Source organism: Cibotium barometz, chromosome 24, assembly GCF_041138505.1.
Source record: "Cibotium barometz isolate CiBa-2024 chromosome 24, ASM4113850v1, whole genome shotgun sequence".
Lineage (NCBI taxonomy): Eukaryota > Viridiplantae > Streptophyta > Polypodiopsida > Cyatheales > Cibotiaceae > Cibotium > Cibotium barometz.
Genome location: NC_141069.1, coordinates 51,028,419 through 51,044,985, shown reverse-complemented (window position 1 = coordinate 51,044,985; position 16,567 = coordinate 51,028,419). Strand labels below are relative to the sequence as shown.

Sequence of the window (16,567 nt, the reverse complement as noted above, 5' to 3'; positions counted from 1 at the left end):
TGATGAAAGAGGAATTTCCATCATATTTGGAATTCAATCATTTAAATGGAGAAAGAGGAGTTCTTGGTATATTTGGAATATTGAATATTTTTATTAAAGAACAGAGAAATTTTAGATAAATTTATTTGATGATAAAAGAGGAATTCCCATGACATTTAGAATCCAATGTAAAAGGAGGAATTCCCATGATATTTGAGATCCAAGAAATTAAATGGGAAAAAGAGAAATTTTAAGTATAATTCAATTTATGAATATTTATCAAAAGTGAAAATATGGGTAGAATTGATTTTTGTAAATCCCATGAATTCTTTTATTCAAAAGAGGAATATTGAATATAATTCATTTGAGAAATTGAGAAAGAATATGAAAATAGTCGTCGAGAAAAAGAACCTTTATCTAAGCCAAACAATTGGCAAAAATTTAGAAAAAGTTCCATTATTGTTGGTATCGAAGTAGGAAAAGCTACTAAATGGGAATAAGATGTAAATGAGATGTGATAGGATGCGAATAGATGTGATACGATGTAAATGGGATGTGATAGGATGTGAATAGATGTGATACGATGTAAATGGGATGCGATAGGATGTGAATGGATGTGATAAGATGTGAATGGATGTGATAGAATGTGAATGGGATGTGATAGGATGTGGTGTGATGAAAATGAATGTGGATGAGATGTGAAGTAAATGGATGTGGATGTCAATGATGAGATGAGAATGAGATGAGAGGCTATGTGAAAGGGTGAGATGGGAAGTAAATGGATGTGGATGTGTATGTGAAAGAATGTAATGTGAATATATGTGGATGTGAAGTGATAGATGTGAATGTATGGATAGATGTGGATAGTCATACATGTGAATGATTGGATGGATGTGGATGAATGAGATGGGATGTTTATGAATGAGGTATGATGAGGATGTGATATAAAGTGGATGGAATGAATGAGATATGATGTGGATAGATGTGGACGTGATGTAAGGTGGATAGAATGTATGTGATGGAACAATGAATGTGATGAATGTGAATGGATGTGATGTGATGTGAGTCGAGTGTGAGTCGGGATAAGTGTGAATGGGTGAGATGTGATGTGAAATGGATGTGATGTGATATGATGTAAATTGGGATAGATGTGAATGAAATGAATGAGATGTGAGGTGAAATGGATGTGATGTGATGTGGATCGGGGTAGATATGAATGGATGAGATGTGAATGAATGTGATGTGATGAGATGTGGATATGGGTAGATGCGAGTGGATGAGATGCGATGAGTATAAATGTGGAAAGATGTGATGAGATGAAAAATGATGTGATTGGATGAGAATGGATGAAGGATGATGGGAATACATATGATTAGACTTGGATTAAGTAATGTGGATTGACGTGGAACAATGTGGGAAGACGAGAGTTCGTTATAGAAACTATATTTATGAGACCTGTGGACAGGTGGTGAGCGTTCTGGTTGCAAATGATGCCATCGGTACACCAATAAAGGAATGATCGGAAACTAGAAATCAACCGGATATTTTGGAGGATTATGATAAGTGATACTATGATCGGAAACTAGAAATCAATCGGATATTTTGGAGGATTATGATAAGTGATACTATGATTTCATTAAAAGATTGTTTTAAAGTTAGGTGAATCTATGAAACAGGCAATTTCATATTGGCTATGTAAGTGGTGTGACTATCTTGAAGTTTGCATGAAGCACCAGCTAGGGGGCCTGGGAACTCTTTTCCTTGGTATCCGGGACAAAACATAACCAAATTTCTAAACGGGTTCTATCACTATAGTGGTTGGGCAGTTGGCTAACCCATGGGGGTTAGGGCTGATGGATCCCTAAAATGAGACTCAATTCTGTTATGGTACAATAGATGAAGTAAATCCCGGACTGTTTTTGTTCTATGGAAAAGAATCAACGGTTGTGTCTCTCGATGAGGAAAAAAGCATTGGTCTCTATGATCCAAGTGCAAGTCTTTTCCTTGATCTGACCATGTGACTTACGGGTTCGGTCGGATCAGTTTGGTTAGTGATGACCTTGGCTACGTTAGAATAAAAATATCCCATGGAGGAATCGCTTGTGCTTTCTAGGAGAGGAAAGTTTTTCCGGGTTCGGTTTTGGAAGAACCAAGGGATTAGTCTCTTGTTCGGAATATCCGTGGTGGGCGAGGCCTCGAGTGAGAGGCTCTGTCCCATGCAAGAAGTGCTACTTCCGCTGCTAGCACCCCCAAATTCATTACACGGAGGGGACAGGGATCTTTCCGTCTAGGAAGATGAGCTCTAATAAGTAAACTTGAGAGATGAGTAAGAGCCCATAATAGTCAGAGCCAGTGCAAAACTGAATCAAGAATTCAGAGGAAGACTCCTAGAATTGTTAAAATCCTACAAAAGTGTGTTCGCATGGAACTACCTTGACATGAAGGGAATTGATCCTAGCTTCTACCAACACAAGATCAACCTGAACGAGGATGCAATTTCTATCATCTAGAGCAGGTATATAATGAACCCCAACTATGCCAAAGAGGTGAAGGAGGAGATTGATGTGAGCTGCTAAGAGTAAGGTCCTCTATCCAGTGGACAAAGCGGAATGGATTTCACCAATAGTCATTGTCTCAGAGAAGAATGGGAAGCTCAAAGTTTGCATAGATTAACTAAATGCCTCCACCATATTGGATCAATTATTTCCTGCCATTCATAGATTCCCCTAGTAGATGCGATAGCTAGGCATGAGACATACTCCTTCCTTGATGGGTTTAGTGGGTACAACTAGGTACGGCTGGTTCCAAAGGATAAATAAAAAATAGCCTTCGTGATAGAATAGGGGGTTTTGCCTCTAATTTAACAACTTTTGGGATCAAGAATTCTCCAACCACGTTTCAAATGATGGTTTAAGAAATATTCTATGAATATTTAACCACCTTCATGAGGGTCTTCGTGGAAAATTTTAGGAAAGAAAGAAGAGCACATAACACACCTCAAGATATGCCTAGATAAGTGCAGAAAAGCTTGACTAATCCTCAATCTAGCCAAGTGTGCCTTTGCTTGAGTGGATCCTTGTTAGGACACATAGTATATGTAGAAGGACTAGCAGTAGATCCGGCCAAGGTTAAGGTTATTGTAAAATTACAGTCACCCAATCTAACAAATTCATCTCAAGGGGCATTGCAATAGTAGAGGAATGACAAGAAGGTGGTTGGAACATGCTATACAACATCTGGATTGGAGGCTCTGGACTTAGAGGTAATTCGAAGACATAAATTTTTAGAACAACAACAACTGCGGGCTTCACTTTGCTAGCGCAATGTCCTTCGTGATCGCTAGGTGTTGGTAGCCTATCAACCTGTTTGGTCACCGCTTAGACTGACTGTTGTGCAACATATCGAGCCTTCTTGTTTTGTCACAAACTTGTAACATTTTGTTGAAGAACTGGTAGTGCTTGTGTGGTTGTAAAGGGGAAAAGAGGGATTAGTCGGATAGGCTGATTAAAGGATAGGGAAGATCTAGTCTACCTGGCTAAGATTGTAGGAAAAAGAGTGTGTTTTTACTAGGATGGTTTGAGAATTATGTGGTTCTACTTGGACCCAAAGGAGAGGAACAATACTGAATAGGAAGATAGGGTAGAGTTGAGTTAGCAGTTCATGAGCAGAGCTCTTGCTACGGCATTGTACTGTACTGTTCAACTATTACTTTAAGAATGACACATGGGTTGGTCTTTGTCTTATTTTTTTTTCACTATGCATACCTTTGTCTATTATGCACTCATTCTTGTGTTAAGTGTAGTCCTGTCTAGATGTGGACTCCTGACTCATGATAGACCCAAGAATTAACCTGCATGTAGCTGTGATCAACTCCCTAAGCTTAGGTAGATAGGTAGCTCAACATCATATTGTTGGCTTATCGCATTGGACACAATTGCATTAGTCATTGTTGCTCTTCTTGGCTACCTGATTAAAAAAAGACAATGTAAAGAAAGTACTAATGGAGAAGGCAATATAGAAGATGTGGAATAATAACTGAATAGTAGAGAGAACGAATCTCTTCACAATCTTTTATTGAGGATATGATTCTATTTGGGGGAAAAAAACCCTAGGATTCGAGTTCTTCATTTACATTAAACATCAATTTGAGTTTGTTCACACCCATGCTGAGCCCATGCTTATGCCCTTGTTCATATGGACATTATATTCTAGATTAGCATTAAGTGAAAGCATGCAAAAATACACACACACAAACATGGACACATTTTAAAGCATGTTTACATTGATTTGTTTGTGCATTGAGAGTATTTGACCGTTGACAAGATCATGAGTGATGATATGATGACGCTTGGTATAAGGTTGGCATAGATGATGATAGGGCATGTGTTACCACTCAAGAAGAAGAAAATTTGCTTAAGAGTGAGACACATGGCTAGTTCGATAGTGACTCATGTCCTGATGCTTTGGAAAAGCAAGGTGATGTAATGCATGATAATGTAATTGTATACATGAGGATGAGGCACATGATAATATTGGCAATAACATCAGTTCAACACCAAGCTCCCTCATTCCTTCTAACATATATGGTAAAAAGAAAAGGTTTATCATGGTAAAGTATACATAGATTATTTTCTATATAAGCTTGAAAGTATAGGAACATCAAGCAAACCAGCAACAAATCTTTCACGTTTTCAAACGTATGTGGTAAAAAATAAAGGCTTATCGTGGTGAAGTATAGATAGGTTATTTTCTATACGAGCTTGAAAGTACAGAGAAATCGTGCAAACCCTCAACAAATCTTTCACATTTTCTATCTTATGTGCTGTGATGCATGTTGTAATATTTGCTCTCTTTTTCTCTGTAACTCACTTAAAACTAGTAATTTTAGGGTTTTTTAAAATTATATAGAATGCTTTATTTAAATAGCATACTATTTTATATAGTAATTTTAGGGTTTTTTAAAATTATGTAGAATGCTTTATTTAACTAGCATACTATTTTTTTCACAGGCCAATATTAGCCCCGATTTTCTCCTATGTTAATATATCAGTGTATTTCTACTTGGTGCTCTCTCCAAGAGAGCAATGATTCCTATGAGTTCATATGTAATGTTCAAAGATTATACCTTTGTGATGACATCTCTTTAGATCAAAATACTTGATTTTAGGGAAGGAAACCTGGTGAAAGTTGGAAATGTAATTATTTTGTGTGTGTTCTTTTGTATTTATGTAGAATGAGTTTATGGCTTTATTTGAGTGATTTTACTTGAGGTGAGTGTGCACATTAGGGAGAGCTTAGCATTGTGACATAGGACTCATATGCAAGAGCCCAACTTACCCTATATATTGATATACTTCGTTCTTCCACATTGTGAGGCATGATTAATAGAATTGAATAGAATTCAATTCTAAACAAGGAAAAAATTAGGGGCTATTTTTAGCCCAAGACCATGTTGGGCTATCTCACCATAAACTTTTTTTAAAGGAAAAATCGCCCAATTTTTTTAAAAGTTTTTAGTGGGTTCTAGAGAAAAATTCACCAAAAGTACACTACTGCATGCTACCATATAAAATAACAAATTTCACAAAGGTTCGCCTAATTAATTTTCTAAAGTTTATATAAGAACATTCGGTATACTTATACTATTTTACGGATGTCTTATTTTTTACCATGATTCGAAAGCTTTGTTGACTTTATACACGCGCATGCTTTTTTCCCCCCCTCCCACCGAGACTCTATTCACATTTTTGTCAAGTATGAATAAAGCTTGTGCTACACACACTCCCGCACTCCAATTTTGAATGCTAATAGCTTGCACTAATCTATTGGCCAAAGTGAAACTATGTTAGTAGTCAAGAGTGTAGTAGTGCAACATCATGCTAGGGAAACCCAGTTTGAAGTGTACTTTTCCTAAGTTGAAATTTAGGATTGCCTTTATCCAAGGAACAAAATTTATACATTATTTTTATATAATTCCAAGTCTTCTTTTAATGGGGCTTTTCATGTGAGACACGTTCACGATTATTGTTTTTAGTTTCTTTTGAAGGCTATCTAAAATCTATTTCAGAAGATACATTCCATGTGAGATAGACATAAGTTGTGAAAACCCCAAAACAAGGCACCTCTCTACCATTTCAGCGTTATTTATTTATAATAAAAACGGGGTACCTGTGCGTGTTGGTGGGCGGCCGGTTCTGCATCTTCTCGGGTACGGGAACTCCGTGTTCCCACCTAGCACCGGCCTTGCGTATTGGGCACCCTTGTCTGGGTTGCCCAAGTCGTTGTACACAGCGTAGTCGTACACACGGTCCGACTCCACCCTCTGCCCACTTCCATCTCCGCGCAAATTCTCCAGTTCTAACGTTCTAAGTCTCCTCAGCCCAGGCGGTGTTTGCCCAGGAAGATAACACTGTCAACCAACAAAACAAGATAATGAAGAAGCTAATCCACCCATAACTCCATTATCGCGTGATTTATAATTAGCTGTCAGTGAGTATCTTACATTAATACGTAGAACATTCTTCAATGTTTATTCGTGTAATCAAGAAGAAGAGAAGTGATTAATTCAAAAAACGGCTGCTTATATTAAGAGGTTCGAAAGAGACAGGTTACAACATGTCGAGAACTCTAATGAGAACAATGTCCATGCACATGACATACAGTTCCACAGACCATGAGCTTGCCTGGAAGTGATTTTGAGATTATTGGGTCACCCTTAAGACTTATCAGATGGCAGAAAATGCATCTAAACCTGGGGGGAGACCTCCGGGGAGCAGGTGGGAATGGTGCTGCTCATAGAGTGGAGAAGACTGTGGGAATGGTGCTGCTCATAGAGTGGAGAAGACTGGCTTGGTTGATCTTGAACATTTCCAGCTCAAATAATTCCCTCTTGCTAGCCGGTTGGCAGCCATTCGTTGGAATCAAGACTGACCTTATCCTTTCTGAGAAGCCTAGTTACACATGGGGTATACATGGGAGAGACTCTATCTGGTGGCCAAGCATTCCCTTCTCCCCAATTGATAATACCCAAGCTGCAGCAGCTTTGAGGATGCATAGGAAAAGAATCTGCTGTTGGTGGGATATTTGAGACAGAGACATCAAGTCTTAGACCTAAGAATCAGATTATGGCACCAATCCGACACCTCGAAGTGATTAATTCACTCACATATAAGTCCACTATAATTAAGTGCTTGCCTGTTCAAGAGTTGATGATTGACGCGCGCCATGCAAAACATACATTATTGATAACCAACAGAAATTACAGCGTGATTAAGAGAGAGAGATTCACCCACTCGATCACTAAAGAAAATCCGAGGGGCTTTGGAGAGGGTAGGACTGTAGACCCATGAGTTGCAGGGGAACTTGATGGTAGTGACCGAGCTGTCATCTGAATTTGAAGGATTTTGGAGCTCCAAGGTAACCTCTCGCAGCAGGAAAGGGTTGGGGTGCTGGTTTTCCACTAGGACGGCGCCGGGTACCCCGAATTCCTTGTCAACTTTGAAGCTCACGCTGTACTGCGTTCCATTATCCGCCTTCCAAGTGCCCGGCGTCTGAAACCAATTCTCCAAGTAAGCCTTCTCACTACGCTTGCCCTCTCCTGTCTCTGCAGCAGTGCAAGTTTTACTATGGGCGCATTGATCACCCACCACCAAATCACCCTTCTTACTAAAGATTTAGTTTCTCAATAATCTAACTTAGTCTAAATTTTTCGTTCACTTAATTAGTCCTACAAAGCTGTTAAGTAATTAAAAAGTTTGATTAGATTATTGGGATCGATCTCCTAGCTAACATGCTCACTGATTACTAATCAGATGATGCGCCGTTTGGATTAAACACTGATAGCTTTGATTAAAGCGACTACTTAAGCAGGATGAGTGCACTTATCTACCCGGATCGATCTCCACGCTAACGAGCTGCAAATAGACCCTGGATCCCAGAAGCTCGCTAAGCTTGTCCGCGAAGTCCACTGCCTTGTTGCTGAGGTCAAAGAAATTCTTCTTCTCCAACAAGGCGATGCCCTTCCATTCAACCTCATGATCATTCACCGATTGATCACCTGCCACTGATCTTCTAGTAGAGTAATGGCTTTGACCAGTTTGTGGTGAGGCCGCCACAACCCTAACCCTACAATTACCTCTACAGTTGGACCTAGCATGTTGCAGGCTCTTATGCAACTTCATTAAGGCGACATTGGGCATGAGATTCCCATGAGTCAACAAGCAGCTTTGAGGGCTAATTAAGACCCCTTTGCTGGTGGCTGCAGCTCGCAACATTTTTAATTAAGGATGCTTAATTCCGTGTAGCTTTCGAGTGGTGCTTTGCCTCTTCTCCTAAGCAGCAGCTAGAGTTGCCCTATGTCCCTATTGAAATCTCCACGCTTATATTCAACCAATGCATGTGCTGCTTACCTTATCTCCAATGGTAATTTCCACTCTGGTAACAAAGCGCAAGCACATGAAGCAGCATATTATTGCTAAGCTAACCTTATCTCTTGGATGTGAAATCTGCACTTCTACGCTCAAGCATGCATGGCCAGTCCACATCCCACCTCCTTGTCATCTCGTGAAAGCTTGCATGTACAAATGTGATGGCCCGCGTACTTGCAAGCTGCGATGCATTGAAATTTGAGACAGAGAGAGAGAGAGTGAGCGCGCGAGCACAGGGTATGTGTTTTGAATGTTCCTGTGTGTGTGAGAGAGAGAAAGAGAGACAGCACGAAGAGAGCACGTTTCCCTGATCAAAAGTAGCGACTTGAAGTTAATAAGCTCGTACACACACACTTTGTCGTTGGTCCCTTCTTCTTTTTAGTGGTTAAGCACCGGCTGCCTTGCTATACATCACTCAGGCTCACAGCCCAGAATTTGAAGGTTGCAGTACCTTTCCAAGGGGGTCAAAATTTTCACATGAAGGGTGAAAACACAATTACCCTTCAAAACAAGGGAAGAGTTTTGAGAAATTTAGTTACATGCTTTTCCAATCTCTTCATAAAGAAAAGCTAGTTAAAAAAAGCCCTTCAAAAGAAAAAATAGGGACACCCTTCAAATTCTAAGCCTGCTGATCACTATTCAAAAAAATATTTTCTCCAAAGTAAAAAACCTTTATCTAGAAATTGTGAAATTATTCATAAAGAAAATTCCTGAAATCTGAAGGTTTCTATTCTCAAAATCTGGAAGTATTTGTACCTCTACATCTTACATATAAAGGTTTCAAAATTCCAATGTTTTGGAAGTTTTTAGCCACATATAGCTCCAAACTTATTTCAGTTGGTAAATTATAACTCTATAATTAAGAGATGAAGGTTTTCCAGCATTCGGGGGTGAAAACTTTCTTTTTCCAAGCGAAAGTGGCTCTCTGTCTCTCTCTCTCTCCCCCTCTCTCTCTCTAAGAAGATCTTAGTTCAATGCTCTTAAAAAACAACAACTTAGAGTATTTTTATTGGCTAGAGTTAAAACACTGCATCTCTCTCTCTCTCTCTCACACACACACACACACACTGTGTGGAAAAAAGTACATTTTTTGCACTTCTCTTAAATTTGAACAATTTCTCCTCATTTTACATATAAAGGTTTCAAAATTCCAATGCTTTGGAAGGTTTTAGTCACATATTGCTCCAAACTATTTACGTTCGGTAAATTATAGCTCTATAATTTAGAGATGAAGGTTTTCCACCATTTGGGGGGTGAAAACTTTCTTTTTCCAAGGGAAAGTGATGCTCTTCCCCCCCACCCCTCTCTCTCTCTAAAAGAAAATCTTAATTTAGTGCTCTAAAAAAACAACAACTTAGAGTATTTTTATTGGAAAGGGATGCTCTCTCCCCATGTCTCTCTCTCTCTAAGAAGATCTTAGTTAAGCGCTCTTAAAAAAACAACAACGTAGAGTATTTTTATTGGCTAGATTTATAAGAAAACACTTAAGTTTTTTTTATCTCTTAAGGATTTAGTTATTATATATTTTAGTCATAAAATAGACATGTAGTATACATTTTGGGAACCAAAACTAAGTAGAATGAAGAGTTGTCCATATGTTAATTCGTTAAAAAAATGTTTTTGTTGAGCACTGTTTACGTTCATGACTTTTGTAGGATTAAAATTTTAAGTGGATTAATTACGGATTTATAGTGTGTTCCTATAGATAAACTACTAGTAATGAACCCTGGATGGCAGAGAGGGAAGGATTGACACTATAAGAGAAGGCAAGAATATTCGTTCCCTGAGTTGTGCAAGAATAGAGGAAATCTCAAAGTAGAAAATTTCGTGCGCGATTATGTGCATCTATACACGTGACTACGTGCATGTAACTATAGTCGTGCACTAGCCATGTATATAGTCACAAGCATAGTTTTGTGTATAGCTACGCCTATAGCTACGTGTAGACCTATGTTGTAAACTAGTACAACCAAAAAAAGGGATAGATTGAGGGAGATGTTTCTCCCTCATTTTGCCCGAATTTTTAAAAATATAATGAACATTAAAGAGGGTTAGATTGAGGGAGATGTTTCTTCCCCATTCTCTCTCGATTGAGAGAGAGAGAGAGAGAGAGAGAGAGAGAGAGAGAGAGAGAGAGAGAGAGAGAGAGAGAGAGCATGAACATAGGGTGTGTGTGTTGAATAACATTCCTCTTTGTGTGTGTGCATGCGAGAAAGAGAGAAAGCACGAAGACCCACACCGACCAGTCTCATATCACGTTTCCTAGATCAAAAGTAAATACTTGAAGTTAATAAGGTCATATAGGCATACTTGATCCTTGGTCCCTTCCTTATACTAGTTAAGCTATATTTATTAAATGCTATACACCATTGTTCCAAAAAAAGTATTTTCCTTGAAGTGAAAAACCTTCATAAAACAATTATGAAATTATTCATAATGGAAAATCTTAAAATTTGAAGGTTTTTGCTTCTATAACTTCTCAAAATGTGGAAGTATTTGTACCTTCAAGTTTTAAATTAGAAGGTATTTTTCAAAATATGAAAGTGCAAACTACATTCAACTCGGGTTTTTTTAGAACACTGTTATACATCTGTCTCTCTCTCTCTCTCTCTCTCTCTCTCTCTCTCTCTCTCTCATCTTACACACATAGTGTGGAAAAAAGCTCACTTTTTTTAAGTTTGAACAATTCCTCTACATCTTACATATAAAGGTTTCAAAATTCCAATGTTTTGGGAGGTTTTAGCCACATATAGCTCCAAACTATTTACATTGTAAATTATATCTCTATAATTAAGAGATGGTTTTCTAGCATTCGGGGGTGAAAACATTTTTTCCAAGCGAAAGTGACACTCTCTCTCTCTCTCTCTCTCTCTCTCTCCCCTCTCTCTCTAAGAAGATCTTAGTTCAATGCTCTAAAAAAACAACTTGGAGTTTTTTTTTTGGCTAGAGTTAAAACACTGCATCTCTCTCTCTCTCTCTCTCTCTCTCACACACACACACACACACACTGTGTGGAAAAAAGTACACTTTTTGGCACTTCTCTTAAGTTTGAACAGTACCTCCACATTTTACATGCTTTGGGAGGTTTTAGTCACATATCGCTGCTGCAAACTATTTACGTTCGGTAAATTATAGCTCTATAATTTAGAGATGAAGGTTTTCGAGCATTTGGAGGGTCAAAGCTTTCTTTTTCCAAGGGAAAGTGACGCTCTCTCTCTCTCTCTCTCTCTCTCTCTCTCTCTCTCTCTCTCTCTCTCTCTCTCTCTCTCTCCCCTCTCTCTCTAAGAAGTTCATAGTCTAGTGCTCTAAAAAAGCAACAACTTAGAGTATTTTTTGGAAAGTGATGCTCTTTCCCCCTGTCTCTCTCTAAGAAGTTCTTAGTTCAGTGCTCTTAAAAAAAAATTTAGTGTATTTTTATTGGCTAGAGTTATAAGAAAACGCTTAAGTTTTTTTCTCCCTTAAGGATTTAGTTATTATATATGTTTTAGTTATAAAATCGAAATATAGTATACATTTTGGGAACCAAAGTTGGGTAGATTGAAGAGTTGTCCATATTTTAATTCATTAAAAAAATGTTTTTATCGAGCACTGCTTACGTTCATGATGTTTGTAGGATAAAAGTTTTAAGTGTATTAATTACGGATTCGTAGTGTGTGTAAGATCCCTGTTCCCACCGAGTAACAGATTCGGGATACTAGCAGCGGAAGTAGCACTTCTCGCGCGGGACAGGGGTCCCACATTCAGGGCCTCGCCCACGGATATCCGGATAAGAGACTAATCCGTCGGTTGTTCCAAAACTGAACCCGGAAAAACTTCCTTTACCGGAAAGCACGGGCGATTCCACCAGAATAACTTTTTACTCTAACGTAGTCAAGATCATTTCTGATCGAGCTGATCTAATTACATCCATAAGATACTTGGTCAAGTCAAGGAAGAACTTGCACTTGGATCATTGGGATCAACGCTTTTTTTCCCATTCAAGAGGCACAGCCGTTGATTCCTATCCATAGAACAGTTACTGTCCGGGATTTATTTTATCTATCGTAAAAACAAAAGTTTGAGTCTCGATTTACGGATCCATCAGTCCAGCCTAACCCCATCCAATCCCATGGGTTAGCCAACCGCCCAACCACTGTAGTGATGGGATCCAATTAAAAATTTGGTTAGGTTTTGTCCCGGGTACCAAGGAAAAGAGTTCCAAGGCCCCCTAGCCGGATGTTCATGCAAAATAAAACTAGTCACACCACTCACACACCCAATATGAAATTGCCTTTTTCAACCAGATTCAACCAGTTTAAAACAATCCTTTAATAAAACCATAGTATCATTGATCACCATCTTCCAATTTATCCAATTGATTCTTAATTTTCCATCATTCCTTCATCAGAGTATCTATGGCATCATTGGCAACTAGAACGCTCAGGAGCCGTTTCGATAGTTCCTAGCCCATAATACTTGGCAATATAATCACTTAACATGATGGACTCTCGTTGAAGATCAGCAAGATCAACCAACAGATCCATATAAGGAGCCATGGACTCATCCATTGAAGACCAGCAAGGTCAATCAACCAGATCCATGCTCGATTTCAGAAAACAACTCCAACTCTGTTCCAATATCTTCCTCGACGCACGCGTGGGTATCCTAGGCAACCCAGAGCCCGAGCACCGTATGGTCAGCACCCTCTAGGATCCTTCGTAGGTAACCTAGCGCTTCACGCATAGGCCGCTTCCTTGGCCCCTCATCCACCGTACCGGAAGCTCACCATTTTAATCGCACCGAGGCTGGTCAAGACCTCGGCCGACCTTGCTACGCGAGACGTCCTTCATTGACTCCCCGTCAGCAGTTGCAACTTTACCATCACGACTTTAATCACAAGACAGTCAAAATGCTCCCCCCAGCATTCTTGACATAAAACAATCATTTACAAACAGCATTCACAAACAGTATTTACAAACAGTTTACAACACAATTTCTATTTTAACTTTCATTTTTCCACATTATCCTTCATCAATCTACATTACTTATTCCATATTCCATTTATATGTATACTCATCCCATCACATCATTTCTATCTCATCACTTCAGATTCCCTCACATCGCATATCGTATATTCACATCCATACATCCACATCTATATGCGTGCATTCACATCTACATGCATACATCTACATCTCTATGCATACATCCACATCCACATTCACATTCACCTCCATACATCTACATCTACATGCATACATCCACATCTCCATTCACATCTACATCTATACATCTACATCTACATGCATCCATCCACCTCCACATCCACATCTACATCTATACATCTACATCTACATGCATACATCCATATCTCCATTCCCATCTACATCTATACATCTACATCTACATGCATCCATCTACCTCCACATCCACATCTACATCTATACATCTACATCTACATGTATACATCCACCTCCACATCCACATCCGTATCTATACATCTACATCTACATGTATACATCCACATCCACATCTATACATCTACATCTACATGCATACATCCACATCTCCATTCACATCTACATCTATACATCAACATCTACATGCATCCATCCACCTCCGCATCCACATCTACATCTATACATCTACATCTACATGCAAACATCCACATCTCCATGCATAATAAAATTCTTTTAATTAATCTAGGATGATAGTTCCTAGAATATGGTAGGAAGTCCTCTTTTTATGCTTTGAATGAATTTATTTTATGCGTAATTTCTATAAAAAATTTACCATAGCTCCGCTACTATGACTGATAAATCTCAATTTTTTTCTAAGGGATAAAGCTCATTATTAAAGAAATAATTAGAATGGTCTCTAATTGGATCATCAATCCATAATGGTCTCTAATTGGATCATTAAGAAAACAATTAGAATGGTCTCTAATTGGGTCATCAATCCATAATGGTCTCTAATTGGATCATTAAGAAAACAATTAGAATGGTCTCTAATTGGATCATCAATCCATAATGGTCTCCAATTGGATCATTAAGAAAACAATTAGAATGGTCTCTAGTTGGGTCATCAATCCATAATGGATTGAATCATCAATGTGCATAAACTAAAAGCATAGCAAAAAGCCATTAATTTGGCCTCAAGCATAGCTTAATCTTGGATTAAGGAAAAGCTTCATTTGGATTGAGAATGGGTCATGAGTATGACCATTTCTTGAGTGAGAGAGAGAAATTATAAAAACCATTAGAATTTAAATATAAGTGAAAATTAACTTCTATAGCATTTATTAAATTATGTAACTCTTCACTACTATTCACCAATTAACTTCAATAGCATTTAAAAAAAACCATACCAATTAAACTTCTCAAGCTTGAGAGGGGTTGAGAAGAGAGAATCATTGAGAAATTATAGAAAAGATCAAAATTCAATATACTTACCTTACGGTTTGCTTGATTCTTTATTCACGGTAGAGGCCCCCAAGATAACTTGAGGGGAGGAGTAGACACTGGTCGCAGACTACCAAGTAAGGGGAGGCAAACTTGGTATAGGGTCTAGGTGTACTAGGAGTATTCACTTGAGGGGAGGTGTTGAAAATACAAGTGAATAGGATGTGTGCGGGAACAAGCCCTTGGTTAGAGGCTGTAAAAGAGAAGATGTAATTGTGATAATGAAAAGGTGAGAAGAATCTACTGGGAGAGAATAAAGGGTAGCATGAGAGAATTTAGGAAGTGTGGAGATATTCTGGGAAGTGTGGAGTTATTCTGGGAGATATTCAGGGAAAAGAGAAGAGGTGGAGAGAATCAGGCAAGAGGTGGAGATATTCTGGGAGTGAATCATGGAGAAATCAATGGGATTTGATGCTTGATGTAAACTCTATAAATTGAGGCATAGCCCTAATGAGAATTTGCTGGTTTTTGAGTATCCATGCCTACATTAATCTATTTACTAATTACCCACTAATTATGTCTTAAGTATTTGCTAATCACTTTGTTAATGATGTTGATTCTAGTGTTTGATCCACCATAGCTCATCACAATGCTCAAATTTCAACAATGAAGGGATGCAAAAAGCATATGGATCAACAAAGCAACTACAAAAATTTGTACTATAGTTGGCAAATTATTGTCAACCAAAAGGTACTTATGCATTATTCATGACAAAAAGGATCAACAAAAAATAGTAGTTTCTAAGATCAAAGAGTGTAATCTATGCAATCAAAGGATATAGATAGGTGACCCCAATTACTAGTTTCTTTAATAGGAATGATAACTCATGGACATGGTCAAGGTAGGTTTGGGTAGTTTTTAAATGCAATTTGTCGTTAGATCCTAATTTCATAACTGGATCCCTCTCTCATTCTCTCATTGCCTTATAAATATGAAATGAGTTGATAATCATGTTGAAGTTGGTGCCTGATTTGGAGTGTGAACTCCTAAAGAGTCTAATGTTAAAAAAGGCTCCTATAAAGGCTCTAGATCTACATCATAACATGCACAAGGGATTCAATCAAAGATTGTGCATGTCTTTTGTTAACTTGTCCAAATTAAGAAAACACCATAGGTATATCCTCTTAAGAATTTTCAAAAACATTATTTTATTGTTTGGTAAGTGCGCATCTAATTTAAAAAATAAAAAATAGGTTCTTGTTTGTATACCTATCATCATTCCTAGTGGCAAGAGGCACATTCAAATTTGTAGAATTAGCATTCTTGATGGTTGCGGACACACACCCGAGAATGTTAATACTATGTTTATTAGCAGGTTGTCAGAGTTTGTTGTAAACTTTTAACACTTGTGAAAGTATATCTCAGGCCCCATTCTCAATAATCAAAGTGCCTAATTTTAAGCCATACATAGAAGATTAGCTTTGTGATGGCCAAGATTCTTTGATTGGGCACTCAAAACCACACCAATTCAAGCACTCAAAACCACACAAATTTAGATTTTTTGTACAGGAGCACAATGCTCTGTTAATGCAATACAAGATGCACATGAAGTCTCCTAATTGGTTGCCAATTTAAGGGCACATTGAGTTATAGAAACGAGACAATCAAGGTAAAACAATGCTTCTAATTGGTGTACCAAGGTTAGTTTCTATGTTTCCACACATAAAATATTGTTTATAGGAAATATCTAGGATATAAGATTACTTAAACCAATAAGACTTA

The 16,567-nt window shown here is 38.2% G+C and overlaps 1 protein-coding gene across 1 annotated transcript in view; it reads right to left on the bottom strand.

The window, feature by feature from the left end:
* The window catches only part of LOC147625422 (putative linoleate 9S-lipoxygenase 5), a 91,788-nt gene extending 83,320 nt beyond the window's left edge, over window positions 1–8,468 (bottom strand). The window contains exons 1-3 of the mRNA XM_086818759.1: window positions 7,868–8,468; window positions 7,272–7,582; window positions 6,148–6,388 (exon numbers count right to left, since the gene is read on the bottom strand). Coding sequence (XP_086674885.1) covers window positions 6,148–6,388; window positions 7,272–7,582; window positions 7,868–8,252 — 937 coding nt within the window. The 5' untranslated portion in view covers window positions 8,253–8,468. The remainder of the gene's footprint in view (window positions 1–6,147; window positions 6,389–7,271; window positions 7,583–7,867) is intronic.
* Between the last annotated feature and the right edge of the window lie 8,099 nt (window positions 8,469–16,567).